Source organism: Sander vitreus, chromosome 14 (genome assembly GCF_031162955.1).
Source record: "Sander vitreus isolate 19-12246 chromosome 14, sanVit1, whole genome shotgun sequence".
In the NCBI taxonomy this organism is placed as follows: Eukaryota; Metazoa; Chordata; class Actinopteri; order Perciformes; family Percidae; genus Sander; species Sander vitreus.
This window is the reverse complement of record NC_135868.1, coordinates 28,233,625-28,261,496: the sequence shown is the minus strand read 5'-3', so window position 1 is coordinate 28,261,496 and position 27,872 is coordinate 28,233,625. Positions and strand designations below refer to the sequence as shown.

The 27,872-nt window shown below is 41.6% G+C and overlaps 1 protein-coding gene across 3 annotated transcripts; it reads left to right on the top strand.

Annotated features, from left to right (window-relative positions):
• Positions 1-1,644: 1,644 nt before the first annotated feature.
• On the top strand, positions 1,645-24,549 carry nr1d2b (nuclear receptor subfamily 1, group D, member 2b). 3 transcript variants are annotated; one of them, XM_078268354.1, is made up of 9 exons: positions 1,645-2,282; positions 6,962-7,198; positions 10,620-10,708; positions 12,608-12,752; positions 13,643-14,370; positions 17,922-18,107; positions 19,096-19,306; positions 22,293-22,386; positions 23,828-23,920. In XM_078268354.1, the coding sequence occupies exons 1-8, from the start codon at positions 2,264-2,266 to the stop codon at positions 22,337-22,339; spliced, it is 1,662 nt and encodes a 553-aa protein (XP_078124480.1). In that variant the 5' UTR covers positions 1,645-2,263; the 3' UTR covers positions 22,340-22,386; positions 23,828-23,920. The 3 variants fall into 3 exon arrangements, with proteins under 3 accessions (XP_078124480.1, XP_078124479.1, XP_078124481.1); XM_078268353.1 differs by lacking the exon at positions 22,293-22,386 and having other exon boundaries at positions 1,649-2,282; positions 23,828-24,549; XM_078268355.1 differs by lacking the exons at positions 1,645-2,282; positions 10,620-10,708; positions 22,293-22,386 and having other exon boundaries at positions 7,062-7,198; positions 23,828-24,549.
• Positions 24,550-27,872: the final 3,323 nt, after the last annotated feature.

The window sequence follows — 27,872 nt, the reverse complement described above, 5'->3', positions numbered from 1 at the left end:
TATGAACCCATGCTAAAGTTGACTAAAAAGAGGAATACAAAAAATCATCTTTTGGAAATTGATCTTAATGCCTTAATTGAAAAAATTAGGAAAAATACAACCTTTGACAACACCAATGTTCTTTGTGAATGAATAATGTATCGTGAATAAATAAATGTTCTTCCTTAAAATACAGGGGGCATAAGTATAGACACCCCTGTGTTAAGTTCCCATAGAGGCAGGCAGATTTTTATTTTTAAAGGCCAGTTATTTCATGGATCCAGGATACTATGATCCTGAAAAAGTTCCCTTGGCCTTTGGAATTAAAATACCCCCACATCATCACATACCCTTCACCATACCTAGAGATTGACATGGGGTACTTTCCATAAGATCATCTCTCAATGCAAATCAAACCAGCTATTAGGCTAACTGAAATAAAACCATGCCAATCTCTAGGTATGGTGAAGGGTATGTGATGATGTGGGGGTATTTTAATTCCAAAGGCCAAGGGAACTTTATCAGGATGCATAGTATCCTGGATCCATGAAATAACTGGCCTATAGAAATAAAAATCTGCCTGCCTCTATGGGGATTTAACATAGGGCTGTCTATACTTATGCCCTCTGTATTTTAAGGAAAAACATTTATTTATTAACGATACATTATTCATTCACAAAGAAAATTGGTGTCCTTAAAGGTTGGATTTTTCCAAATTTTTTCAATTAAGGCATTAAGATCAATTTCCAAAAGATGATTTTTTTATTCCTCTTTTTAGTCAACTTTAGCAGGGGTTCTATACTCATGAGCAGCATTGTATGTAAGGCTTTTCTGGGTGGCATTACATTTCAAACAAAACATATTTGCTGTTGCAAATTCGTAGTTTATAAACACATTTCAAAAAATTAAAAAAATGTAAGTCAGTTTACTCATTAGTAGCCAACTTTTAAAATCCTGGCTATGGCACTGATCAAAACAACAGAGGAAAGAAAAGATTTCATAATATAAAAAGGTATATTGCCAGTAAAATACATAAAGCAAATAAGAGGAAAGCTTTACTTGGGTTTAGAAATATCTTTGAAAACCTTCGTCAGACATTTTACCTTATAATAATACATTTATTTAAGTAGCACTTTTCAAAACATGTTATAAAGTGCTTTACAAGATGATAAAAACAAATAAATGAGCCAATAGTAAAAGTAATTATTAAAACAGAGCAGCATATATCAATAATAGAATAAAAATAGTAATACAAGACAATAGAAACAAATTTGGAAACATAAATGTGTGTAAATATTTGCTTACACGCATATAGGTGCATAATACATATACCCATACAAGCATACTCTGTACACATGCTTGCCACACATATGCACATGAACAAACTATGCACATATATACACATAACTGTGGGAAAAAAATGCCATTCTAAAAAAATGCATTTTTAAAAGTCGATACGGATGCAAATGATCCCATCTCTACAGGAAGTCATTCCAGAGTTTAGGGGTTAACAGCATAAGCCTGATCACCACAAGATTACACCTGGGAACAGCAAGAAGTAGCTGACTAGCTGATCTCAGATTGCGTTCAGGCTCATAGGGTGTTAGAGATCACCCACATCTCTCATAGAGATCCATTATATATTGGGTTTTTTTGGGCACAGGATGTACTTGACAAAGTCTGAATTCACTTTGACTGGTGAAAGTATGTCAGTGGGTTACATTGACACCAGTGCTGGGCTGTAGGAGGAGCCGACCAACTGGGTCACATGGTTGCACACTCGACCGTTCTCTTAATACATCCATGCACTCGACTCGGAACAGTCACTGTCTGCAACTAGTCCTTCACATCACCGAGTTGCGGCTGTATCGCAGCTTTTCTCCTCATACTAGCTTTGAATGGAATACGGCATATTTCAAGATATAGCTCAATTACACTGAAAACAGACGAGCTGTGTTTGTCTCTGTTGGTACTGGTAAAGTAAAAACCTTCAGGACGAAAAACGGATATTTTGACGTCGTTGAAACACCGGTCTCTGACAACGTAACTGCTTCGGTTTCATGTACGATTTTTTTTTGGGTGGTTCGCTAGTCGTTTGTCACTGACGACGTTTCTTTTTTCCTTGGTTTAACGTTAGGTGTCGTTCATTTCAATGTTGTAGCTTAACAGCCAGTTTCTCTACCGGGGCTCATTCAGCGACTTTTCAGTTGCTGAACACAAACAGAAACACGGCTTCGGCACTGAGGTAGCATAGGAGGAGGAAAACCCCCAAAAGTCACAGGATATGGAGTCGACCAAAGCTGGTAAGTGTGCTTCAACCCCAATTTAAGTGATATAAGGTAACGTTACAGCATGTTATAGTGGGCTTAATATTGTGGTCACATCCTGCCATTATGTTAAGGGAAATTGCATTTTGTAAAAGTAGCACGACTAGCAAATGGTTATATAGCTCTACAGTCTGACAAATCACTTTAAAATGTTAAAGGTACACTGCAATGGTGTGTTGCTAGTAAACTCGGTTAGGGGTGCCAGCGGGCTGTTGTTATTAACGTTAGCCAAGTTTCAGTTCAGCACTGCAGTCGTCTCCTCTCACATGGACCCATCAGTCTAGCCATGTGCACCTGTGTTTACGCTCCCCGTGCGTCGCCGCTCATTGGCCAATCGGCGCCGTGACGTAGCCATTGCATAATTGCTCCCGTCAAGATAGTGTGGGGTCTCGCCGCGATACACGTGAGGCATCACACAGCAGATCGCGGTGACCCAGTTTTCCCGGGGAAAAAACATGCTTGCTCCACGTGGGGGCGTGTCGGTAGTTTTGGTGCATTCAGGGCTCTGGGATACAATGCACTTATATTACAGTATAGTGTTATTCAGGGCCTTTGGCTAAAAAACTAGTTCAACTCAGTTTTTATGTGATATTATATAATGTGAACTCTGGTTTTGATGTTAAAATAAATGGGTTTATTCAGTGAATTCAGTGTTATAATATAAATAGTTTGTGTTACATTCCCTTTGAAAAACTAAATGCTTTTTAGTACATGTTAGGTTACTTTATGACCACTGCTTACAAAATCAATTGACAGGACCCAAATTACTTAATTTCTCCAAATTATTTTGATTTAGTTAGAAGGTACAAACGTGCTGAGTGAGATGGACCAACATGTTTCCCGTTGACTTGGAAGTGTTGAAATGGGACCTGAATGCAGCAATCCCTAGTCAGTTATCCAACTTTGTCAAATTTGGATAGAATAAATCAAACCAAGAACAAACGTTTGGCGAGTTAATCCTCAATACAATCTTATAATTTGTCACTTTAATACATCATTATAGTACTATGTAATTATCTACTTAGCAGGATTAATAACCGTTACATTTTATGGATTGTTGAGCCTTGTTAATATAATTACTTTGTGAAATACAATTTGATGTGATTCATGTCATTTTGACAAAGGTTTTATTCTGAAAAACACCAGAGGTTGTAAAATGCTCCATATTGTCTACCACATGGAAATATAATATGTATTTTCAAATACATCTGACCCATTTTCTGTGGAAAATAACGTGGTACAGTTAAACACATTTCCCAGTCCGCTTTTATGCCAGTACTGCTATTAATAAACGGTCAAAATAAGTCTGAAAATCATAAAAAGTATGTAAGAATCGGGCGTCGACTTACTTGAGATTAAATATATGACTTATATCAAGTACATGTCCTGTCAGGTTTTAAAAAGTCGACCCATTAAGAGTGGACTTTTTGGCACTAGAGCCTTTGTGAGGGAGCCTGTATTATGTGAAAGGCTGCAGGGACAGGCCAGACTACCTACCACACAACCTTGTGAAGCTGAAATTATGTAACGGTTGTTGCTTAATCACTGGGAATGGCAGGGGAAGAAATCAGGTCAGCCTATGTTGGGAGGGGGGGGGAACCGTTTCAGCGACAGCAGCAGCAGCCTGTCTGCTCAGCTCCTAATGGCTGAGGAAGCTGTTGTCGTAATATGATCTGCCCTCCTAATGTTAAGCTTGTTGGTTCCACAGCAACACTGCTACACTCACTGTACGTAGAGCTCTAACCATTCCCAATGTTGCTGTACAACTAATTGTCTCAGAAACAACAGTGTGTATGTGTGTGTGTGTGTGTGTATATATATATATATATATATATATATATATATATATATATATATATATATATATATATATATATATATATCTCTATCTATCTATCAGGGCTCCAGACTAACTTTTTTCACTAGGAGCACAGTAGCCCCCAACTGAAAATTTTAGGGGCGCAACACCGTAAATCAACATGCTAACCAAATATTCACATTTCTACTAATTTCCACTGTATTACTAATACATACTTTGATAATATGCAGAAATTACAATGTGCTGTTTCAAATTCAGTGTCACTTTTGACACTTATTTTATGACAGCACCATCGCTGTCATGAAAAACAAAAAACAAAAATATATATATCAGCTCTAGTCTACAATTACAATGAATTCAACTTAAAATTAAACATGCATTGTTTAGGCTACTACTGAACCAATATCGGTACCGATACCTGAAATTCGGTTCCGTTACCCAACGGTACCTTTTTTTTTTTTTTTTTTTTGGTACTTTCCCTCTATAATTACAAAACAATTATTTCAGTTGTAAAAATTATTGTCAAACCTATTTCTCCTATGTACTTAGAACATGATGTTATTTTATTAATTAAAAAAATCCTCCTCCTCCCAAACCCATCCCTACAACCTATTAAATTGAATAATTATTCATTTCTTACTCACTGTAACTTTTATTCTTGTATTTGTATATTCATTTTTAGCCTGTTTTATTTTCATGACCGTTTTTAATTGCTCTTTAATGTTTCATGTAAAGCACTTTGAATTGCCTTGTTGCTGAAAGGTGCTGTAGAAATAAAGTTGCCTTGCCTTACAGCCTCAGCCTGTCAGTCAGTCCCCAGGGCACAGAAACCACTGTTGTGCCTGCTGAGGAAGTGTAACATCAACAGCACCGCGACCGCTTTCGGCTCTCCATTAATATCATATTGCAGCAAACGCTGTCTGCTATGCGAGTGTGTGTGTTTGTGTCAGAGCTCCGCTCTCTGTCAATTTTCAGAGAGGACAGATAAGCTTGAGTTTACACGGTCTCAGGTACCGAAATTTCGACGTTTAACGTGTAAAAAGGGGGCACATTTACTGGTCGCACATGTGCTACTGGATGTAAAATTCAGTCGCACACTCTCAAATTTTGGTCGCAAAATGCGACCATTTGGTCGCTGTGTGTGTGTGTGTGTGTGTGTAAATGTTTTTTAAGCAACATAAAGTTTGAATGAATTACTCTAGGGTACCTGGTAGAGCGCGCACATCTGTAGCTCACCTGGTAGAGCGCGCACATCTGTAGCTCACCTGGTAGAGCGCGCACATCTGTAGCTCACCTGGTAGAGCGCGCACATCTGTAGCTCACCTGGTAGAGCGTGCACATCTGTGCATTTCTAATCCGTCCTATTAAATAAAGGCCTAAAATGGCAACCACAAAAAAATCTTAAAAAACAAACAATTTGGCATATCTAAACAAAAGCAACACTTACCAGTCATTAAGACCTTAGCTAATGTTAGCAATTAATTGTGGTTAAACAAAGAAACTGCTATTATGTAAAAAATAAAATAGACAATTATGTAATAACTGTTACAAGCCTGACTGTACATTTCATTTAAGGGGAAAGGAAATGACAGGGACTTGGCATGAGCAGTGATAGCCACCATGACAGAACAGACAAAGAAAACAGCGCCGCCTGCAGAAACTTGAATATCCTGAACAGAACATTAAGGGATTAGGATGTCACAGTGCTGGACACAGAGTTTGATAGAGGGATTTTTAGTACATTTGGTGTGAAAGCACCATAGCAGCAGGAAATTGGGGAATAATAAGGAGACACATTTGATTGTGTTGCATCTTATTATACCATGAAAAGAAAATTTAAGACAATATTTTTTTTAAATAGAAAATAAAGATAAAATAGAATTAAAGCATAAGGCTGTCGCTCTCTTTCTGCCTTTCCTATTCCCAAGCCCATTGGTTCCTAATGAATAGGTTAAAATAATCAATTCTCCAATTAAAATCGATCAGTGATCTGATGTTGATTAATAAAATCCCAAAATCAATCTTTTAATATGCTGTATGCCAGGGATGTCCAAACTTTTTTAACCAAGGGCCACATACAGAAAAATATACGAAAGGGCTGGGCCACTGAGTAGGGGTGAGATTCTCAAAACAGCCTCAGATTGCTTCAGTCAGGGTGGTGATCCCCTTCACAGCCCTGTATAAAGGGGGAAACATAAGGGGATGTGTATATTTTAGGCTTGCTATGCAAATTAGTTATTGGGCTTGTTAACACACCAATTATAGTTTGTTAGAAAATATTATCAACTTTAATTGAGTGAATTAATTAATTGTGCTTATTAACACATGATTACTGTGTATTATATTTGTAACTTACCTATAATGGGAGCAGCATTGCACTCAGTGGGAGCAGTGATGCTGCGCTTTGGACTGAAGGATGGCTGGCAAGTCAGGAGTAAGTTTGGTGGTTGAGATGCGCAGGACATCACAGAGATGGCTGTCGGTCATTCTGGTTCTCAATCTGCTTTTGTTCAGAGTTAACACAGAAAATGTTTGCTCACATGTATGTTGAGCCATACAGACTGATCATTCTTTTTGCGTCTTAAAAATTCTTAAATTTGACTTGGTGAAACCTGCAGAAACCCTGTAGACACAGTCGATCCTGGTTTGGGTCTGCACATGCGATTTGGTGACAGTAAGATGTATTAAAAAAAAAAAAAAAAAATACATCTTATCCATTAGAGAAATCACAACACAGCTGACGTGCATCATTCTCTTCCAGCACAACTGTGTTGAGTTGTTGCTGCAGTTGTTGCTGCAGTCATCATGGCACGTGTTTCTCTCTGTTGTCCACCAGGTGGCGTAATAGCCTACATCAGCTCGTCCAGCTCCGGCTCCAGCTCCAGCCCGGAGTCATGCCACAGCGACTCCTCCAACGGCAGCTACCAGTCGGCCTCCCCGCCGCACGGCTCTTCGCCCAGCTGCCAGCAGCTGGTCCAGTGGGCCGACCCCACACTCGCCACCAGCGGCCAAAACCTCCCGGGGACTCAGAAAAATGGACGCTCCTCCTCCGCTGCCAAATGTGGCATTACAAGTAAGACGGCCACTAGGCTTGTAACAGTTATTACATAATTGTCTAATTGTCAGTTTTTTTTACGTAATCGCGGATTCTTTGTTTAACTGCAATTAACTGCTAACATTAGTTAAGGTCTTAAGGCGTATGACTGGTAGTTGTTGATGTTATTTAGATATGCCAAATTCTAATTATATAAGTGATTATTGTCAGACTATATCTTTTTATTATAGTTATATATTATTATCATATATAGTTAGTTGGTGGCACTTGACTCTATACACGTTCATAACAACAAAAATAACAAGGGGGGATACAGTTAGAAAAAAATGTTTTATGATAATAGGCTGTGCACCTGTGTTGCTACATTATCTGGGTCACATAACACTGATCTAACCAATTCATCTATCCATCCATCCATCTTTGTCCGCTTATCCGGGGTCGGGTCGCGGGGGCAGCAGCTCCAACAGGGGACCCCAAACTTTTCCCGAGCCACATTAACCAGCTCCGACTGGGGGATCTCGAGGCGTTCCCAGGCCAGGTTGTAGATATAATCCCTCCACCTTGTCCTGGGTCTTCCCACGAGGCCTCCTCCCAGCTGGACGTACCTGGAACACCTCCCTAGGGAGGTGCCCAGGGGGCATCCTTACCAGATGCCCAAACCACCTCAACTGGCTCCTTTCGACGCGAAGGAGCAGCGGCTCTACTCCGAGCTCCTCACGGATGACTGAGCTTCTCACCCTATCTCTAAGGGAGATGCCAGCCACCCTCCTGAGGAAACTTATTTCAGCCGCTTGTACCCTGGATCTCGTTCTTTCGGTCATGACCCAGCCTTCGTGAGGGTAGGAACGAAAACTGGTAGATCAAGCGCTTTGCCTTCTGGTTCAGCTCTCGTTTCGTCACAACGGTGCGATAAATTGAATGTAATACCGCCCCCGCTGCGCCGATTCTCCGACCAATCTCCCGCTCCATTGTCCCCTCACTCGCGAACAAGACCCCAAGGTATTTTAACTCCTTATCTTAAGTAAGGACTCATTCCCTACCCAGAATAGGCACTCCATCGGTTTCTCTGCAGGAAACCGATGAGCGAACCATGGCCTCAGATTTAGAGGTGCTGATCTTCATCCCAGCCGCTTCACACTCGGCTGCGAACCGATCCAGTGAGAGCTGAAGCTCACAGGCCGATGATGCCATCTGGACCACATAATCTGCAAAGAGCAGCGATGAGATCCCCAGCCCACCGAACTGCAACCCCTCTCCACCCCGACTACGCCTCGATATCCTGTCCATAAATATTACAAACGGGATTGGTGACAAAGTGCAGCCCTGGCGTACGCCTTCTCCAGATCCACAAAACACATGTAGACCGGATGGGCATACTCCCAGGCTCCCTCCAGGATCCTTGCGAGAGTGAAGATCTGGTCCGTAGTTCCACGCCCCGGACGGAATCCGCATTGTTCCTCTTCAACCCGAGGTTCAACTATCAGCCGAACCCTCCTTTCCAGCACCTTGGAGTAGACTTTACCAGGGAGGATGAGAAGTGTGATACCCCTATAATTGGCACATACCCTCTGGTCCCCCTTTTTGAACAGGGGAACCACCATCCCACTCTGCCACTCCTTTGGCACTGTCCCAGACCTCCACGCAATGTTGAAGAGGCGTGTCATCCAAGACAGCCCCTCCACACCCAGAGCTTTCAGCATTTCTGGATGGATCTCATCAATCCCTGGGGCTTACCAATTCATTCAAAACTTTAATTTGTTTGAAAAAGTAATAAATAAATAAATATTTTTAAATTTGACTGAAAGAGACAATTATATATTGGTAATCACTAGTGCTGTCAGTTAAACGCGTTATTAACGGCGTTAATGCAAACCCGTTTTAACGCTGTAAATTTTTTTTTATCACAAGATTAACGTTCTTTTTGGCCTAGCAAACTTTGTAGTTTTTTTCACATGCTGTTGCAACAACTAGTAACGTTAGAAAAACTACAACACCACACCAGATCTAGCTAGACCGGAAACAAAACAGGCACGCCAAAGAGTAGTACATACCTGCAAACTAGTCACTTTTTGGCGAAAATTGCCGTTTTGAATGGGGAAAAGTCATCCACGTGACTCATGTAGATCTGAAGAGTTTTTATTTGGGGGAGGGGTCTGAGACCCGGTGCTAATACGGCATTGGTGCCTTAACGACCATTATCTACCGGACCGAATAGCAACGCGGATTTCGGTGCCTTATTTAGGTGCCACTTCAATGCCTGATGCTCCGAAAACGGATGTTAGAGGGAACTGAAACATCGCCGCACGGGACGCTAGCAGCAGCTAACGTTAACCTACTGTTAGCTAGCAGCTGGAGTAAACACCGTTAAAATGCTGACAGCTAAACAGTGTAAAGTGTGTCTGTATTTCATTGGAAAGGCTTCTAACACCAGACTGTAGCTGCCGTTGTCTGAAAAAACACAGACTCAGCCTTGCCTCGCCAGCCTTGTGCTGCATTCACCGTTTTGTTTTGTGCTCCTCTAGATCAACTTTTTTAACAGACAAATACAATTGAACAAGGTGCTTGCTTTTTAAATATATATATATATATATATATAATGGGACAAAAAGAAATCAAGGGACATTTAGAATAGAGAAAAATGTGCGATTAATTGCGAGTTAACTAAGACATTAATGCAATTAATCGCGATTTAAATATTTTAATCGTTTGACAGCACTAGTAATCACAATTATGTCTGTGGCATTTAATTGTACAGCAACAGTTGGAATTGTTCCAAACAGCTCCATCGGTCACTCCATCATGCATTGCGATTAGAGATGTTCCGATACCGGTATCGGCTCCGATACTGCCTAAAACGCTGGTATCGGTATCGGGAAGTACTGGAGTTTATGCACCGCTCCGATACCATGTAATAAAGCAGACTGCATAATAAAAAGTTCTGTGGCGTTCATGTTTCACAAAGAGTTTAACCTGAGCCAGACTGACAACAAAGATAGAAATCATATCATCCATACAGGGATAGTAGTATACAGCTGTTAAAACATAATAACATATATGACACACTGGTATCGGATCGGTACTCGGTATCGGCCGATACGCAAGTTCAGGTATCGGAATCGGTATCAGAAAGCAAAAAATGGTATCGGGCCATCTCTAATTGCGATTTATTCTTGAAATACTTACCTTACGCCAGTGGTTCTCAAACTTTTCAGCCAGGCGCCCCTTTTTGTAGATACAGCAGATTCAGCAGAACCATGCATTATTTATTTCTATGTGGTGTTGCAGCGCCCCAGCTGTTCTAACTGGGAACCACTGCCTTACACGTTGGAAATTGGTTGGTTATAAATGAATACTATTAGTTAAGGCTCTAACACATGCAAAATCACTAGTTTGTCCCTTTTCCAGGTGAACTATAAGAATTTGTTTTTGCATCGATCAGAAATCAATGGCCTGGTGCTGCTGTGTAAGGTGTGCGGCGACGTGGCCTCTGGTTTCCACTACGGCGTCCACGCCTGCGAGGGCTGCAAGGTCACACACACACACACACACACACACACACACACACACACACACACACACACACACACACGGCACTGAAGCAGAATCATTGTCCCTGCTACCTGATGTTGCAGTGGCTGTTGCTGAAGTGGGTCACTAGCCATCTGCACAGCTACAAGCAGAGACTCAGTGAAACTAGTTCACTCTGCCCATATTTATATCGGCCGCCTTTCATACTTCATGTTGCTGTGTGGCCTAGTTAACTGTGGGGGAGCAGAGTACAGTGACAAACACACCACAGTAAGCCATAGTGAAAGAACACACGCACACACACTCACACACGATTTAGACTGATACGCTGGGTAGCCTATGGAAGCATATCAGTCTAAAATTTGCCCACAAAGAAAAAAAACTGTTTTTACGAGTTAACTATCTCGTTAATTCAGACAATTCAGAAAAACGGCTCAAACAGCTCTCTTGTGTGAAGCTTTCTTCAGGCTAGCCTAGAGTGTTCGCTGCCATGGAAGCAACTACATCCCATCTGTTAAGTTTAATCCTGAATTTAAGTTTTTCCTGAATTAATGAGATAGTAAACTCGTAAAAACAGGGTTTTTCAATTAAATGCATTAAGCTTCCGTACTAGCTAGTATTATATAGTTTCAAAACTGCAAGGAATGCAACTAATTTGAGTGCTTTGTTATTGGACATGCTTTTATTGAAAGGTGATTATTCCAATTAGGGCTGTCAACGAATATTCTAAATTCAAATATGTATTTGAATAGTAAAAATAAACACACATTTAAATATGAAAATGTATATTCAAAATATATAAGGGAGTAAAAAAACGTCACTAACGCGGCCATCTGCCTTGAGCGATGGTTTGGGGTAGGCTGTTTCCTAAACATTCAGCTTCCTGCCTGATGAGCGTAGCCGGTCAGGACGTGGGCGTGTTGATGATGCCACTACGGGAAGTAAACAAATGACGAGGGCGAAGAAGAAGACGGCACAAAGATGCTAACGTTAATCTTTAACTATAGCTATAAATGTAAGGAAATTTGTGCCAGTCACAGACACGCATCTATGGAATCCACCGGACTTAGACGTTTGGCCCTGTGCATACCAACTGCCGATAGGCCCCAATAGAAACTAGGACAAGAGATATCTGGAAGGACGCAGACGGTTCCCTTTTTATAACCTGCTCTGAATCATATATATTTGACACCACAAACATGAAAATACACATCAATGCGTTCGGCAGACTCTTATCTGTCTTGTGATGATAATATTTTGCCGTTTGGGCTCACGTTTTTTTAATTAAAGAAGGAACTTCAGAGGTATATTAATCATTAAATGGACATGTTTGACCTCTCTCAGATACTATCTACCCCTCCCTTCTCTATTCCCTCACTGTGCAAATCACCATAGCAATAAGTACACACACACACACACACACACACACACACACACACACACACACACACACAAACTACTATTCCTATCATGGAGACTCTTTACTGTAGGCCGTGTCGTTCTCTCTTTGCAGGGCTTGTCAAGCAGCAGATTTAAGGTAGCTCAGCACAGGTGTTACTAATGATATTAACTATATACCCGTGGTGACGATGCCCTTTACTCAATCATTGCATCTCTCACACTTTTTTTATTCTTTATTTAGCACATCAAAATAATTTGTCCATAGTAACCAATCCATCATAAAAACATGTGCAAGGAAGACAAGAAACCCCGAGGGGCTTATAAAGTCTCTCCCTTTAACATAGAGTACGATTACAGTTTAATATGTAAGTTTTGACAGCCCTAATTGTAATTAAAATGAATCCTATGCCAATCTAATTTTGACTTGTCCAGGCCCAGTTCTCTCCCCCGTCTCTCTTATGTCCTGACAGTGTGCCGTTTGTCTCTGCGAACACACAGGGCTTCTTCCGGCGGAGCATCCAGCAGAACATCCAGTACAAGAAGTGCCTTAAGAACGAAAGCTGCCCCATCATGAGGATCAACCGCAACCGCTGCCAGCAGTGCCGCTTCAAGAAATGCCTGATGGTGGGGATGTCCCGAGACTGTGAGTATCTGGAGTCATTACCGACAGGATCACTCGGATGCGTTGCTCGTGTGTTATGCAAATTACCAGACATGTTTTGTATTTTTCTCAGTAAAATTTATTTTTACAACCATTCGCTGACTGTCAGTGTGTATGAATTTTTATATATATATATATATATATATATATATATATATATATATATATATATATATATATATATATATATAAAATACACCAGATATGTTATGTAAGAATGGAATTCTGAAGTAATAGTTTAATATTTTTTTACTACTTAATACAACTATTGTGGAAATGGGTAGTATAAAAAAAAAAAACTTGATAACAATGAGCCAGTGAGTTTAAAAATAACAGTATTATTACAGGATTATTGTTTTATTTATTTAACAATGAACTCTACCGAGTTGCCATAAAGAGACTCACAAGAGACACATTTAAAAAACAAGATTCTAAACATGTAGCAGTTTTGTATGTAGATTGTTATGCCTGTGATAACCAATTATTTACTTACATAAAATAACAACTTTATACCATTAGTGTTGATTAGTAAACATTGTTTAACATTAAAATAACTTAAGTTTAACTAACTAACGATCGCTATACCCTTTATTAGTGATGGTTATTACGGAGTGTTACCTCTAACTGATGTAGAACTGCAAAAAATACAGTTCATCTTTATTGTCAGTTTACACTGAAATTAATTTTGCGTTCCAGAGCAGCTCCGCTCAAAAAGAAGAAAAAAAGAAAGAAAAATACACAAATAGTAAGACAACGATTACACATATAGTACAAAGATGAAGACACATCAACAGCCATGGCAAATAAAAATGTTTCATGATGAAAAAATTAATTTGAGTCTTTCTGAAACGATTCTCTCCTGGCTGTTGCAGCTGTGCGCTTTGGCCGAATCCCCAAGCGCGAGAAGCAGCGCATGCTGCTGGAGATGCAGAGCGCCATGAACAACATGATGAACAGCAGCCAGCTGCAGAGCCAGCTGCACGCCAGCCACACGCTGCCAATCGGCAAACCTCTGGCGCCCGTCGCCACAGACGCTACCTCAGGGACCGCCGGCCCCGCCCCCTCCAGCTCTTCTCCGCCCTCCTCCTCCACGCTGAGCTCTGGCCAATCAGACCCCAGCTGCCAGCCCGAATCTGCCGTCGCCATGGATACCAGCCCCAGCTCGGCATCGCTCGGCGGGTTGGACAGCGGCGAGGAGGAGGTGATTGGCTCGGTGACCCGCGCCCACCAGGAGACCTTCATGTACAACCAGGAGCCCAGCAGCCTGGCGGCCGAGGCCCCGCCCCCCGCCACGGGCCCACCGAACAGCGCCGCAGCCAACAACACCACTAACCTCCGGGCCGAGGAGCAGCAGGACCTCTGGAACAACCACAACAACCTGGTCACCATGGCGACACAGGACCCCCCGCCCTCCAGCCTGGGGCCCCAGGGCCAGGAGGAGAACATCAGCAACCACTGCCCCTTCAGGCTGTCCAGGACCACCGCCGCTGCCAGCCACTGTCCCGCCTACACACACGGAGCCTTCGGCGCTCCGCCCTCGGAGGGCCCCGCCGGCGGAGCCTACGGGCCTCTGTGGAGAGGAGGGAACAGAATGCATCTGGTAAGACACAACACAAATTCAATTCAGTGTGCTTTATTTTACTTAAAGTGATTCAATTAAAAGAAGTCAATAAGAAGAAAAATATTCAATAAAATTGAAATACAGCTGGATAAAAATAATGTAAAATAACAGTAGGCAATAAAATAATAGATGAGGGAAATTAAAATATAAGTTCAGTGCAGACATTAATGGCCTTTTAGAAAACAGCATATAAATCAACAGCTGCTTCTCATTTATCAGTTTCTCCTCACTGACCACTGATCATCAAAGAAAACGGGCTACACCCTCCTACAACTGCGATGGCTGCAGCTGATTGGACGAATGCGCCACGTGGGGCTGTCTGCTACAGACCATGGCGGCTTGGTTATTTTATTAAAATAGTTCACCAAAATGTGTTTCTATGCTGTTACTGAATCTGTCTTCATCTCAGATCGACAGCGGTCAGTTTTAAAAGATTTTCGTGAGTTTTCAAGAGGCGGCGTCGAGCTGGACGCCCCTGATTTGCATAAAGTTGCCTGGATTCAACTTTATGCAAATGAGGAGCGGGCAACTCGACAATCCACTTCACGAAAGTCGCGGCGGCGCTACCAGAATGCATTGCCCGGCTGCTCACGTAGACAATGAATGGGTAGTGGGGAAATGACGCTTGCCGTTATATGCACAGCTTTTAAAATAGTTTGGAATCCGCTGCAGCTGTTTGTTTTTTGGAGGGACCTGTAAAAACAGCAGTGGCGCAGCCTCCTAAAAATACACTTTTTTGGCCACTTGGGGGCAACAAAACAAACATTAAGCAGACCTGCCAACATGTACGCATTTTTCGTACTCGGCGCGCATGTCTTATTTTAAATGCAAAAATTGTTTATGTTTGTTTATATTTGTCGAAGCAACCTTCTACTACTACTACGCCATCTCAATCTGGGGTGTTTTTAGGCACAGAGGAGTTGGAAGTTGTTAATGAGTTTAAATATTTGGGCGTGATTGTAGACTCCAAACTGTCTTTCAAAAATCATGTTAAAATGATATCCAAAATAATTAAATTCAATCTTAATTTTAAGCAAATTAGAGGATCTCTGTCAGATGCAGCTGCTCTGATGTTCCTTCACTCGATGATATTTTCACATCTGAACTACTGCATCACCAGCTGGTCTATGTCGGGTTCTACTATTCTAAAACCAGTTGAGCTTTTGTACAAAAAGGCACTCAAAACTCTAGATAAAAAACCTTTTTCGTTTCATCATTGTAAGATCTTAGAAAAATACAACTTACTGAGTTTTGATAATTTTTGTAAATTTTCCTCAATATGCTTACTTAAGTACTACATGGCTTGGCGCCACCACCACTGCAAGAGTTTATTAAATACAGACAGACTCGGATGACCAGAGCTGTTTTAAACACGGACTGTGAGATTCCTTTTAGAAAAACCTCTTTCAGCCATGATGCACCATCTATTAAAGATGGTGCATCATGGAACACAGTACCCCCCAACTATAAGAGAATGTCCCACTCTGGCCACTTTTTTAAGAGCCAGGTGAAGGTGTGGCTCAGAGCTAACCAAACGTGCAATCACCTCTGACTGCATGCTGTGCCATATTAGCCCAGTAGAGCGTATTAATGAATTGTGTCTCCATTTTAACACTTACTAATGATTTGTCTTGTTTATTTTTTTATCATTTTGTTTCTCCCTTTTTTATACAACAAATGTTATTGCTGTATATGTTTGGTCTTGGATCTGGCTTGGAGCTAACCAAGCACGTGGTCATCTCCACCTGTATGCTGTGCCGTGTTAGTTCGATGGAGCATACTAATGAATTGTGTCTCTGTTTTAACATTGACTGATGAATTATCCTGTATTTCTTTTCTTTCGTCCTGTTTTACTTAGTTTGATATAGCAAATGTTGCTGCTGTGTATCTTTTGTCCTTTTTATTGTAATATCTACCTGATGAATGGACTACAGATGGAAATTAGCCCTTGGGCTACAATCTGGCACTTTTACGTGTACTTCTGTACATGTTCATCAAATGTGCATTGTCCTGAAATAAATAAATAAAAATAAAATAAGAACCGCCTCAAAAAAAGTTTCGGAACGATTTCTTAACGGGAGAGATGGCCTCTCCTCCACATGTCCAGGCTACCTCACATAGACAGTATATAGAACCTCATCACGTGTTCTGCACCGTGTGCAAGACAAACATCGACATCAGTCACCAAGGGGCAACAGGTAACGAACACAGTCCCATAAACAAATACTCCCCACCCCCCGAAACATAATGGTATTAAAAATAAATGGATGATAAGAAAAAAACGTTCACAGTGTCCATCAGTGATGGGAGTAACACGTTACAATTCAGTGGTTGAAATGACTGCAGAGATGGATACATTTGCGACGCATTATTTTTCTGAGTTGTTTTTTTGGAGTTGTTTACGCTGCGTTGAAGCGAGCTGTCCCTTCGCTATTCCGTGGTCAGAACCAGAACCAGAGACGGTAACTGACAACATCTGTGTCCTGTCAGTGGCAACAGCAATGTGCCCGAGCAACTGACAGATAACATGTCGGGAATTAATGTTTAGTCTTGCTACACGTAATATTACATTTTATCAACGGTGGAAAGTAACCATAGCCTACCGTCGGCTACTTTGATTCAATTTTAATTGGGTATTTTTCATTTAATCCTACTTAGGCTACTTCTAGTCCACCACAATTCAGACTGAGTTAAGTAGGCTATTGTACGTTTTACTTAACTATTTATTTTATAGCTTTAGTTACTTTGCAGCGTCAGATTAATAATACAAAGTAATATGAATAAATTATTATGTATTAAAGTGGATAAAGATTACTTTGTTGACCCCGTGGTGAAATTCACAAGCTACCTGCCAAGAATACTTCCAAAGAAATGTTTCATGATATCCTCAGATCCAGATCTTAATTGGCAGCAAACTGATTTTGGTTTAGCAATAGGACTCTAAATTGCCTGTTAGAAGGCCAACGTTAGTATTCATAGTTTAAAACATGCATGGAGTCTGAAGAGATGCTGTTCGCAAGTCTGAGCATGCTCTCCTTGTGGATTGTTTGAAAGGAGCGTGCAACAAGTCTTTAAAGTTGATTGAATAATGAAGTTTTAAGTTTAGCAGATAGGCTGCTGAGCCAGACTGTGCTGCAGTACAACATGAGACTGAATCACTGAATCATAAAACAGAGAAGTAATCTGGCTGCTGGTTCCAAAGGATTGAAGAATACGGAGAAAGTAAAAGGCGCTGCTGTATCTTTTTTTTCTTTTACAAATGTGCTCTACAGGGGCGCAACTACCCAGTGTCAGAGGGGTATGCAGCAACAATTTTGGCGCCCCAAAGTGTGCCAGACATCATCATGGACTTCTGATCCACCATCCTCACACCTGAATGAAATGAACTCACTGTTAAATATGTTATATTTAACAGTGAGTTCATTTCATAAATTCAATTCTTAAATCAGCCTAGTGATAGGCTATGTGACAAGTCTGTGATAGATTGTGATCTATCGTGTTAATGTTTTCCTCGTCTGTCCTGCGCTCAGGTTTGTCCCATGAACACCTCTCCCCATGTGGACCCCCAGAGGTCGGGCCACGAGGTGTGGGAGGAGTTCTCCCACAGCTTCACCCCCGCTGTCAGGGAGGTGGTTGAGTTTGCCAAGAAGATCCCCGGCTTCAGAGACCTGACCCAGCACGACCAGGTCAGCCTGCTGAAGGCTGGCACCTTTGAGGTAAAGCAGTTACCGGGGGTTATGTGGAAAGATTGTAGAACAGCTCAACTAATTTGAAAAAAATAGAAATTAGGATTTGATATAACATATTAACATATTTAATGCCGACCTTATACCAAACGACTTTTCAAGCGGTTACACTGTTGCAGACAAATTTTCAATATCTGAATGTAATCTTAGAGTTAGTGTTTTACACGCATGTGCCATTCTTTCCCTCTCCCTATTTATATAACATACATACATTGTTAATAATAATACATTTTAATAAAATTGATAAGATTCTGAGGGACCTCAGAACAAAATATGAATAAAATACAATGTAAAAAGGGTAGGTGTAATGAGCAAACGCTTCAACCTACACCTTTTCAGTCAGTATCGATTAGAAACGAGTTAAGATGACATTGTATGAATTAAGGGCAGTGGTGTAACTAAGTACATTTTCATTCAAGTACTGTACTTACTGTAAGTACAAATGTTCAGGTACTTGTACTTTACTTGAGTCTTTTCTTTTCATGCCACTTTCTACTTCTACTCCGCTACATTTCAGAGAGAAATAGTGTACTTTTTACTCCACTACATTCATCTGACTGATTTAGTTACTAGTTACTTTACACATTAGCATTTTTGCACACAAAACACATAAAATCTGATGTTTTATTCTAAATGAAACTAGCCAACAATATAACGGCCTACAAGTCCAGCTGAAATGATTAGACCATTAAACACACAACAAAAATGGAACTGCATGGAGTACTTTTACTTTTAATACTTTAAGGACATTTTCCTGATGATACTTACATACTTTTACTAAAGTAACATTTTTAATGCAGGGGTTTTACTTGTAACAGAGTATTTTTACAGTGTCTGAATACTTCTTCAACCATTTTTTTTTTTTTAACCATTTATGTGATGTTATGATCTATGTGATAGAAATAAACTAAACAGCTGGACCCAGACTGACGGAGCTGTGTGTGTTTGCGCTCTGCAGGTGTTGGTGGTCCGCTTTGCTTCTCTCTTTGACGTCAAGGAGCGCACCATCACCTTCCTGGGCGGGGAGAAATACAGCGTGGACACGCTGAGGGCCATGGGGGCCGGGGACCTCCTCAACTCCATGTTTGACTTCAGCGAGAAGCTCACCAACTTGGGTCTCAGCGAGGAGGAGATGAGCCTCTTCACCGCCGTGGTTCTGGTTTCTGCAGGTGGGTTGGATTCGGTCGCAGCAAGTACAATACAACGCACACACCATTAAAGGTTCCATATTGTAAAATATTAGATTTCCATGTCTTTGTTGATTATAAAGCAGCTTGAGGTGCTATATAAACACTGTGCAAGTGTTTCCCACAGAATTAGATTATATTTGCGCTGGTAGCTGACCCGGGAGTAGGGGGTCCACGCGCTGAAAGAGGTGCAGAATTCTTATATTATAATATATATAAGGTGCACTATGAGTTCCTGCATGGTTTCAGCGCAATTTAATTTGTGTCTCATATCGTAGGCATCTCTCCTTGATCTGCTAGCTGCCTGCCCCCTGAATACACTGTGAAAAAGCCCGGTCTCAGGAGACAACACAGGGGTCGTAAACGTCAAACAAACACTAGAGGCACAGGCTGTGCATCTAAATACAACAAAACACTCCAGCCAATCACCGACAAGATGGTTGGGGGAGGTGGTGGGGGTTAGTTGTTAGTCCGTTATTCATGACCGTTGGTCAAGGCGAGCTTGCAGGAGTGCACCTTTAATTGTACTGCAAATATTTTTGGCAAATGTTAAACTTAAATGTTACTGTAGTGTATATGTTGTTAACATGTTGAACACTTGAACATGAACAAAATTGAACACAAAATCTTTGCAACTTACCCAATTACCCTAGTGGGGATTGTTTTGTGTCTCTTACACATAAGTTGATACTGACTAGCAGGTAATGTTAACGTTACAGAATGGTAACCTCGCTCTGCGCGTTGGTCAGATGTGAAAGCCCCCTTCCCTTACTGCATTATAGCAATTTTGAATTGTTACCCGCATCATTTTGTAATTTTCTTTACATAAATAATGTTTTCACCATAAATGTGTGCCTGAGGCACTAAGGCCAATTCTGAGCCAGGAAAACCCCTGGTATTATGAATACCTCAGAACAATTTCTCCAACACGGATGCGTTCAAGTTAAAGTGCCCATATTATGCTCATTTTCAGGTTCATAATTGTATTTTGAGGTTGTACCAGAATAGGTTTACATGGTTCATTTTCACAAAACACCATATTTTTGTTGTACTGCACATTGCTGTTGCTGTTTTAGCTACAGAGTGAGACATCCTACTTCTGTACCATCTTTGTTGGGATTAGCACATGCCTCAGCTAGGTAAGGATCACATCAGCTAGCTAGCTTATTCTCTAACTTCAGTCAGTACAAGGCAGGAAAGGGACCAGGGAATAGCAAAGCTATCACGCTAATAGTATACACTGTAAATTCATTAGCTAGCCACTTATAACCAAATCAGCTCCATGTTAAATGAAACTGCCTCTTGCCGCTGTAATCTGAGAGACAGTAACTCAAACACAGGTCCACGTTACACAGCCATTGAGCACTGCAATAGTAATCATATACAGCATTACGGTGGTATACAATAATCAGTGTTGGGGAGTAACGGAATACATGTACCGGCGTTACGTATTCAGAATACAAATTATGAGTAACTGTATTCCGTTAGAGTTACAATTTAAATAGTTGGTATTTAGAATACAGTTACATTGTTGAAATCAATGGATTACATGACGATACTTCTCTGTTTCACGGGTTTATTCACTCTCGCAACTCCATGCATTTCCCAGAAGCCCCAATATGAAAACGAAAAAATTAGCTATTTGCGTGATCACTGATGGAGGTAAAAATGGAGCCGGAACCGGCACAATAGAGCCAGGGCAGGAATGCGTTTCTATCTTGGAAATTCAAACCGCATTTCACATTAAAGAAAGAGAAGAGAGAACGAAATATAACTGTGCACTGCAGTGCAACTTCTGCTTGCCAGCAACCAACCTCCTTTCAGCGTCCAAATTACTCCATCTCCAACCTGAAGAAGCATCTTAAAGTAAGTTATTTTTAGCCAAGGGTAGTCGTCTGCTGTAGTTTTACTGGTCACCTTGCTATTTTATAGTGCGACTTTACATTCTCCTACGTGCTGATTTACTAGCCCCAGAGCCGTTGAAAGACTAGCCCCGTTTGACATGTTAGCTAACGTTAGCTAAAATTAGCTCATGGTAGCTTAGACTGTGGTTAGATTTTTGTAGTATGCAGTTCGGGACTACAAATACAAAAATCTATCTGCTTGTTTAGGTACACATTCAGCCAGTTGGAACAGAAGAACTCACCAGAATAGGCCTGTTTAGTAAGCTGGATGTGATTGGCCGCATTCCTACTTATAAAATGCAATTCAATGTGGAAGTAATCCAAGTATTCAGAATACGTTACTCAGATTGAGTAACAGAATACGTTACAAATTACATTTTTGGGCATGTATTCTGTACTCTGTAACGGAATACGTTTTGAAAGTATCCTTCCCAACACTGACAATAATACTGTTGTGAGCGTTAGCATGAGGCTAGCGGACTTTTATTCTAATGTTACTGAACATCTTAGAACATATAAACGTCAATACAAACTTAACACACCCAAATATAATCTCAGACACTTTCACCACTAACTCCAAAACGAAACCTAGCAGTTTAGTCGGCAAACCCAAACAAAAGCCCTGATTGGCTGATCCCTGCCATCACACAAATGGTGAGGATTTTGTCTTAGTCACACATAAACACACACCTGTGTCTTTTAACAGCATTGTGCACACCGCAGGAGCTTTGTTGAATTGACAGCAAAGCTTCAGTCAACCGATTCGTAACGTTACAATTGGGCCATCGGCCGAATCTTGGTCCATTTACAAAAAGGTGACCTTTTGGTATTGGCTCAGCTCCCTTGGAACCTTGACTGAAGTGGTACTAAAAAAAGTACCTGTTAGCAGGTACCAGGTACTTTTTTTTTATTTACCCAGCTGTGTTTTTTTTTTTTTTGCTGCCTCCAGCTTCATTTGAAACAAAATGTGTCTTCTGGCTGTGGCAACAACAACACACCTTCGACGTTCTGTGTGTGTGTGTGTGTGTGTGTGTGTGTGTGTGTGTGTGTGTGTGTCGCGTTAGGTCACGGCAGTTTACTGCGGTGCCGCTATGACGACCAGCCACGCTGAGGCGGTACTAAAATCTGCAATGGAAAATGGGACGCACAGTGCGACGAGTAGGTACCATGTAATGGAAAAAAGCCATAACTTAGCTACAGCCAGTCAAAAGTTAGCATGGCAACTGCCCCTCCTATTTCACTGAAGGCGCCGGTGTGGAAGTATTTTGGATTTTCAGTGAGTAATGTTGACAATGTTCACGTTGTTGACAAAAAAGCCACAGTTTGCAAGCTCTGCTATGTGCGTGTACCATATTCTGTGTGTTTACCACAGTTTATCCAGACAAAACCACACGGTTGAATTTCAGCAGGCATGCACGTTTTGTAGCCTAAACAGAGCAGCTTATATTGGTTATATTAGAGAGAGCAACAAGTTAGCGGACTGCCGAGTCGCCCTCTCTGCTCTCTGACTGCTCAGCTGCTAAGACCGCTGTGGTCTTTTTTTTCGTGCTGAATAACTTATTTCTCAAGAAAGTGCTTTTGCATGATTCTTTGTGGAGAATAGGGCTGGGCGATATGGACAAAATGAAATATCACGATATTCTTGACCAAATACCCCGATGTCGATTCCGCAACGAAATTGTAGAGTTGACTATTGGTGCTTTCACAAAATATTTTCACAATGAGATTTTTGATAAATAATCATTAATAATGTGGATATAATGACTGAGTGGGTAAAGGCAACAAAACGTTTATAACAGTCAGGTAAATTCAGAAAATTAAACTAAACAAATTAAACTGTAATGCAGCCTTTAAAACCAGGAAAAGACACTTATGTCATATCATGATATTACAAATATATTAAATATCACAATATATTGGCCAGCCCTCAGTGAGAAACTCAGTTTTACAGATCTGTCGTTTAAATCAACTAATCGATTACTCGACAAAAATGTAAAAGTGTTAGTCGACTAAGAATTTCTTTAGTTATGGACAGCCCTAGAAACATTCTAAATTTAATAAATCATTTTTTAAATGGTTCACAAAGAATTAGCATAAATTGAGCTGGAGGTGGAGCCAGCAGGAGCTCTCTTAGCTTAGCAAAAAGACTGGAAACACAGGGTTAATAGGTAGCCTGACTCTGACCAAGGGTGACAAAATCCATCTGCCAGCACCTCGAAAGCTCTTTAATTAACACAGTGTTTGGATTTTTGAACCTTGAGACAGAGCGAGCGTAGCTAACTGGCTGCTGGCTGTAGATTCATATTTAATGGACAGATATGAGAAACGGGGGTGATATCGATCTCTTTTATCATACTATAAGCCTACGATAAAAAGCGTATTTTCCCAAAATGTCAAACTATTTAAAAATGATAATACCTGTTTCTTTCATACGTGAATAATGATGACAAATTGATTTACCATTGTGACCCAAACTGCGTGTCCATTCTAAGGAAAAGCATCAATTAAAAAAATTGTCGCAAAAAGAAATCACGATACGTACGTTTTTGGATTCCCCCCACCCCTAATAACACTGTCTCTGTCCATTCCCCCCCCGCAGATCGCTCCGGCATCGAGAACGTGAACTCGGTGGAGGCGCTGCAGGAGACGCTGATCCGCGCCCTGCGGAGCCTCATCACCAAAAAGCACCCCAACGAGTCGGCCATCTTCACCAAGCTGCTGCTCAAGCTGCCCGACCTGCGCTCGCTCAACAACATGCACTCCGAGGAGCTGCTGGCCTTCAAGGTCCATTCCTGAAGTTTTCCCTCTACTAGCTGACGCCCCCTACACTACACCGACACTAACTGCTATTAATGGCCTGGGAGCGGGCCTGGAGGCCAACACGGACCACTCCGCCTCTCCTCACCACCCAACCACACCTGCGCCCCCCACACTTCTCCCAGGAGACTTCAGCTTCTGTTCCTTCAGTCCATGAATAGAAGTTAAGGCTCCAACCTGACATTTAAAAGGGGGAACAAGACCATACGTTATTGTACTGTACTGTAGGCTTTTGACGCCTGCGTGATGGTAATGCATACATACAGACACACTGATTGATGTATATGTTTTCTTGCGTTTGTGTGTGTAGCATACTGTATGTTTGCAACTGTACACTTTTCTGTATAGTGTAGACTAGTTATTTTTTTTGCATTCATAGTGCAATATGTGGACTGCTTTTTGGGATTTTAGCTGTATAGTTTGGAGTCGAGAAACTTAGTGTATACTTTCAATTTGAATAGATGCTGTGCTCATGTGATGAGGGTGAAGTTGTAGAGTTAGAAACCCGGACACTGAATGACTGACGAGGTACAATTGTCTTTTAAAAAAAATAGAAAGAAAAAAAGATGACAATGAGAGGAGGATTGTGGACGTAAAGCTGCTAAGAGTCCCAGAGAAATCCGAGAACGTTTTTAATCTGAATGAATTAGGGAAGCATAAGAAGGCTTCTCACGCAGTTGTTGCTATGCTGTGTTTTTGTCAAGTTTTCTAAATGATTTGGGCATTGTGACAAATCAAATGTGTCAGTGTCACTCTACTGCTCGCTGATTTCTTGTCACGAATCAGTGCAAGGGGCAGAGCCAGCCGCCCAAACCTGGGGGGTCTGGGGGCCATGCTCCATTTAGTGCGGCTGTATGCACTAGTTTTCAAGCTATTTGATAATAGAATGCCTAAAAATCTTTACAACATGATAGTTGCCAAGGAAAAGAATCAACCTGTCGAGCCTACCTCCAACTGTCTTCATCATTCTGAAACCAGAACACAGCAAATGCTGAGGATGACTTCATTTTCTTTACTCCTGCCACCGAAAAAGAGGCAAACGTTGTATGTTACTATTTTAATATAGTAAGGAATTTGGCGTAAACGGCATTACTAATCTTTAAACCTATTTTAGTAAGTTCACTGAATGGTGATATTTCCCCAGTAATAGACATTTTTGTCATTGATTTTGCCCCCCCCCCCTCCACCCCTAGATCAGTGGAAATTGAGAAACACTGAACCAACGGAGATACATTTTTCCCTTCTCTTATATTCTTTTCCTAAAGAGAAAAAAAAAGTATTTCAGAGGCTACATTTACATTGATATGTTTGGGTTTATAAACTATCTTTTGCTATGTTTCCCCCTGCTCTGGAGTTTCCTCCTCTCGTTCCCCCTGCTCTGGAGTTTCCTCCTCTCATTCCCCCTGCTCTGGAGTTTCCCCCTCTCATTCCCCCTGCTCTGGTGTTTCCCCTCTCATTTCCCCTGCTCCTGGGTTTCCTCCTCTCATTCCCCTGCTTCCTGGTGTTTCCCCTCTCGTTCCCCCCTGCTCTGGTGTTTCCCTCTCGTTCCCCTGCTCTGGGTTTCCCCCTCTCGTTCCCCCTGCTCTGGAGTTTCCTCCTCTCGTTCTCCCTGCTCTGGAGTTTCCTCCTCTCGTTCCCCCTGCTCTGGAGTTTCCTCCTCTCATTCCCCCTGCTCTGGAGTTTCCCCCTCTCATTCCCCCTGCTCTGGCGTTTCCCCCTCTCATTCCCCCTGCTCTGGAGTTTCCTCCTCTCATTCCCCCTGCTCTGGCGTTTCGCCCTCTCATTCCCCCTGCTCATGGGTTCCTCCTCTCATTCCCCCTGCTCTGGAGTTTCCTCATCGTTCCCCCCTGCTCTGGTGTTTCCCCTCTCATCCCCCTGCTCTGGAGTTTCCTGCTCTGGAGTTTCCCCCTCTCATTCCCCCTGCTCTGGGTTTCCCCCTCTCATTCCCCTGCTCTGGGTTCCCCCTCTCCATTTCCCCTGCTCTGGAGTTTCCTCCTCTCATTCCCCCCTGCTTTCTGGGTTTCCCCTCTCATTCCCCCTGCTCTGGAGTTTCCTCCTCTCATTCCCCCTGCTCTGGCGTTTCCGAGCCCCTAAACCGGAGACATTTGGAAACACTTCTGACCCGTTTTAGTTTGGAATCTGCGGGATTGTTTTGCAGTCTCAACGGCCGCAAACGGAGACCTTTGGGCGCCACCGACACTGACGCCAACATTTCGCCACCTGATTGGGTCATGATGTCTCGGCCTACTAACGCTACTAAGCTACTAACGTTACCATGGCAACTACCAGCAACGGTCGGAGTATACACGCTGCCTCCTGTATACGAGAATGTTGATGAGATATGAGGTTTGGGGTGTTAGTTTAAACAGAGATTAGTTCTTCTACTAAACTCAAACTCTGCTTAAAAACCAAAACGTAATGATGTAAATGTAGCCTGAGATGGCGGCGTCTGCTGTCCTATGTGCCGCCGGTCGTGTTGACCCTAACCCAAGCAGGCGAGTCAGACACATGACGTTGCTGTCTGATACCGGGGCGGAGCTAGAGGGAAAACGTCCCGCAGTCACCAGCGACTTCACGTTGCTTGAATAAACATTTCGGTTTTTACAACACTGTACAGACTTTAGCTGAGCGTAGTTAAACTGAATAGCTAGCACTATTCCACATAAGATATGATTGTAATGTCACTGAAGTGATTGTAATGTAAAGAAATAAGCTGAGTCGAGGTGACAGCCGAGTCGCTGCTGTTCAGATATTCTGCGATGCCATCTTTTTTGTTCCTTGTCAGGACGTCTGACCTTTTTAACATCCAGAGCTTGTGTCATTGTGTTAACATTGCTGACATGTGGTTTTGTTCTCCTTTGTGAAAGGATTTCAGTATGCGTAGATTTCTATATAAATATATATATATATATATATACATACTATGATACATGCATAACCGTATAGATGAATATATCTATATAAATACATTTTATAAATGCAGTTTATGCTGTGAAGTGGTTATTGAATTTGTCTGGTTGTCATTTAGTTAGGCAGAATCAATTTATGTGATGTTAAAATTGAATTTAACTCTGAGTAGGATTGGGCATCGAAAAACCAATTCCAACTTGGAACCGTTTCAGAAAATCACGATTGCAAAAGAAATGTTTTTGTTTTCATTGGATCCTTTTGAATTTGATTTTGATCATCGGTTCCAACTTTAACGAACGAATAGCGCTGACTTTTTCTGGCTAAACTCCACTACCACGGCCCCTGAAGGACCGTCATCTGGCAGTGCCTGTACCCGGCTCAGTCACCTGTTGGCGGCTAAACACAACTACCAACTGCCGCTGATACGACAGAGCTCTGTAACCGGCGTCTCGCACATCTGTAGCGGCTAAACACAAGTACCAACTGTCCATAAAAAAATAAAAGGAAAATGATAAATAGATAGGCCTATATTTATATATGTATGGACTTTTTTGCGTATTGAATCGTGTTGGCCGGTAACTAGGTAAACCACCTAGCTAGCTGTCAAAGATGGCGGCCGTTCTGCACATGCGCGACTCGTGTAGGGACTCACACCGTGTATGGACAGTGACCTGTTTAAACTCCTCTACTCAAAGAATCACAATCGAGAATTGAAAAGAACCGGAATCAAAAGGAAGAATTGGAAACAGAATTGTTCAAATCAAAACGATGCCCAACCCTAGGGTTTACTTTCTGTAAGAAAAGTCTGTAGTCTTCAGCCCTGACAGATGCACCTGTGGTGAGTTGTTCCAATCCACAGAACTTCATTTTAAAATGTTATTTCTAAAGATTTCAAAGATACCAAATATGCCAGGCAA

What these genes read in the sequence shown, in the direction of transcription:
- nr1d2b (XM_078268353.1), top strand. An exon ending in TGCCAAATGTGGCATTACAA is followed by an intron (nt 7,199 to 10,619) that starts GTAAGACGGCCA and finishes TGCATCGATCAG; the next exon opens with AAATCAATGGCCTGGTGCTG. An exon ending in TGAAGGCTGGCACCTTTGAG is followed by an intron (nt 18,108 to 19,095) that starts GTAAAGCAGTTA and finishes TGCGCTCTGCAG; the next exon opens with GTGTTGGTGGTCCGCTTTGC.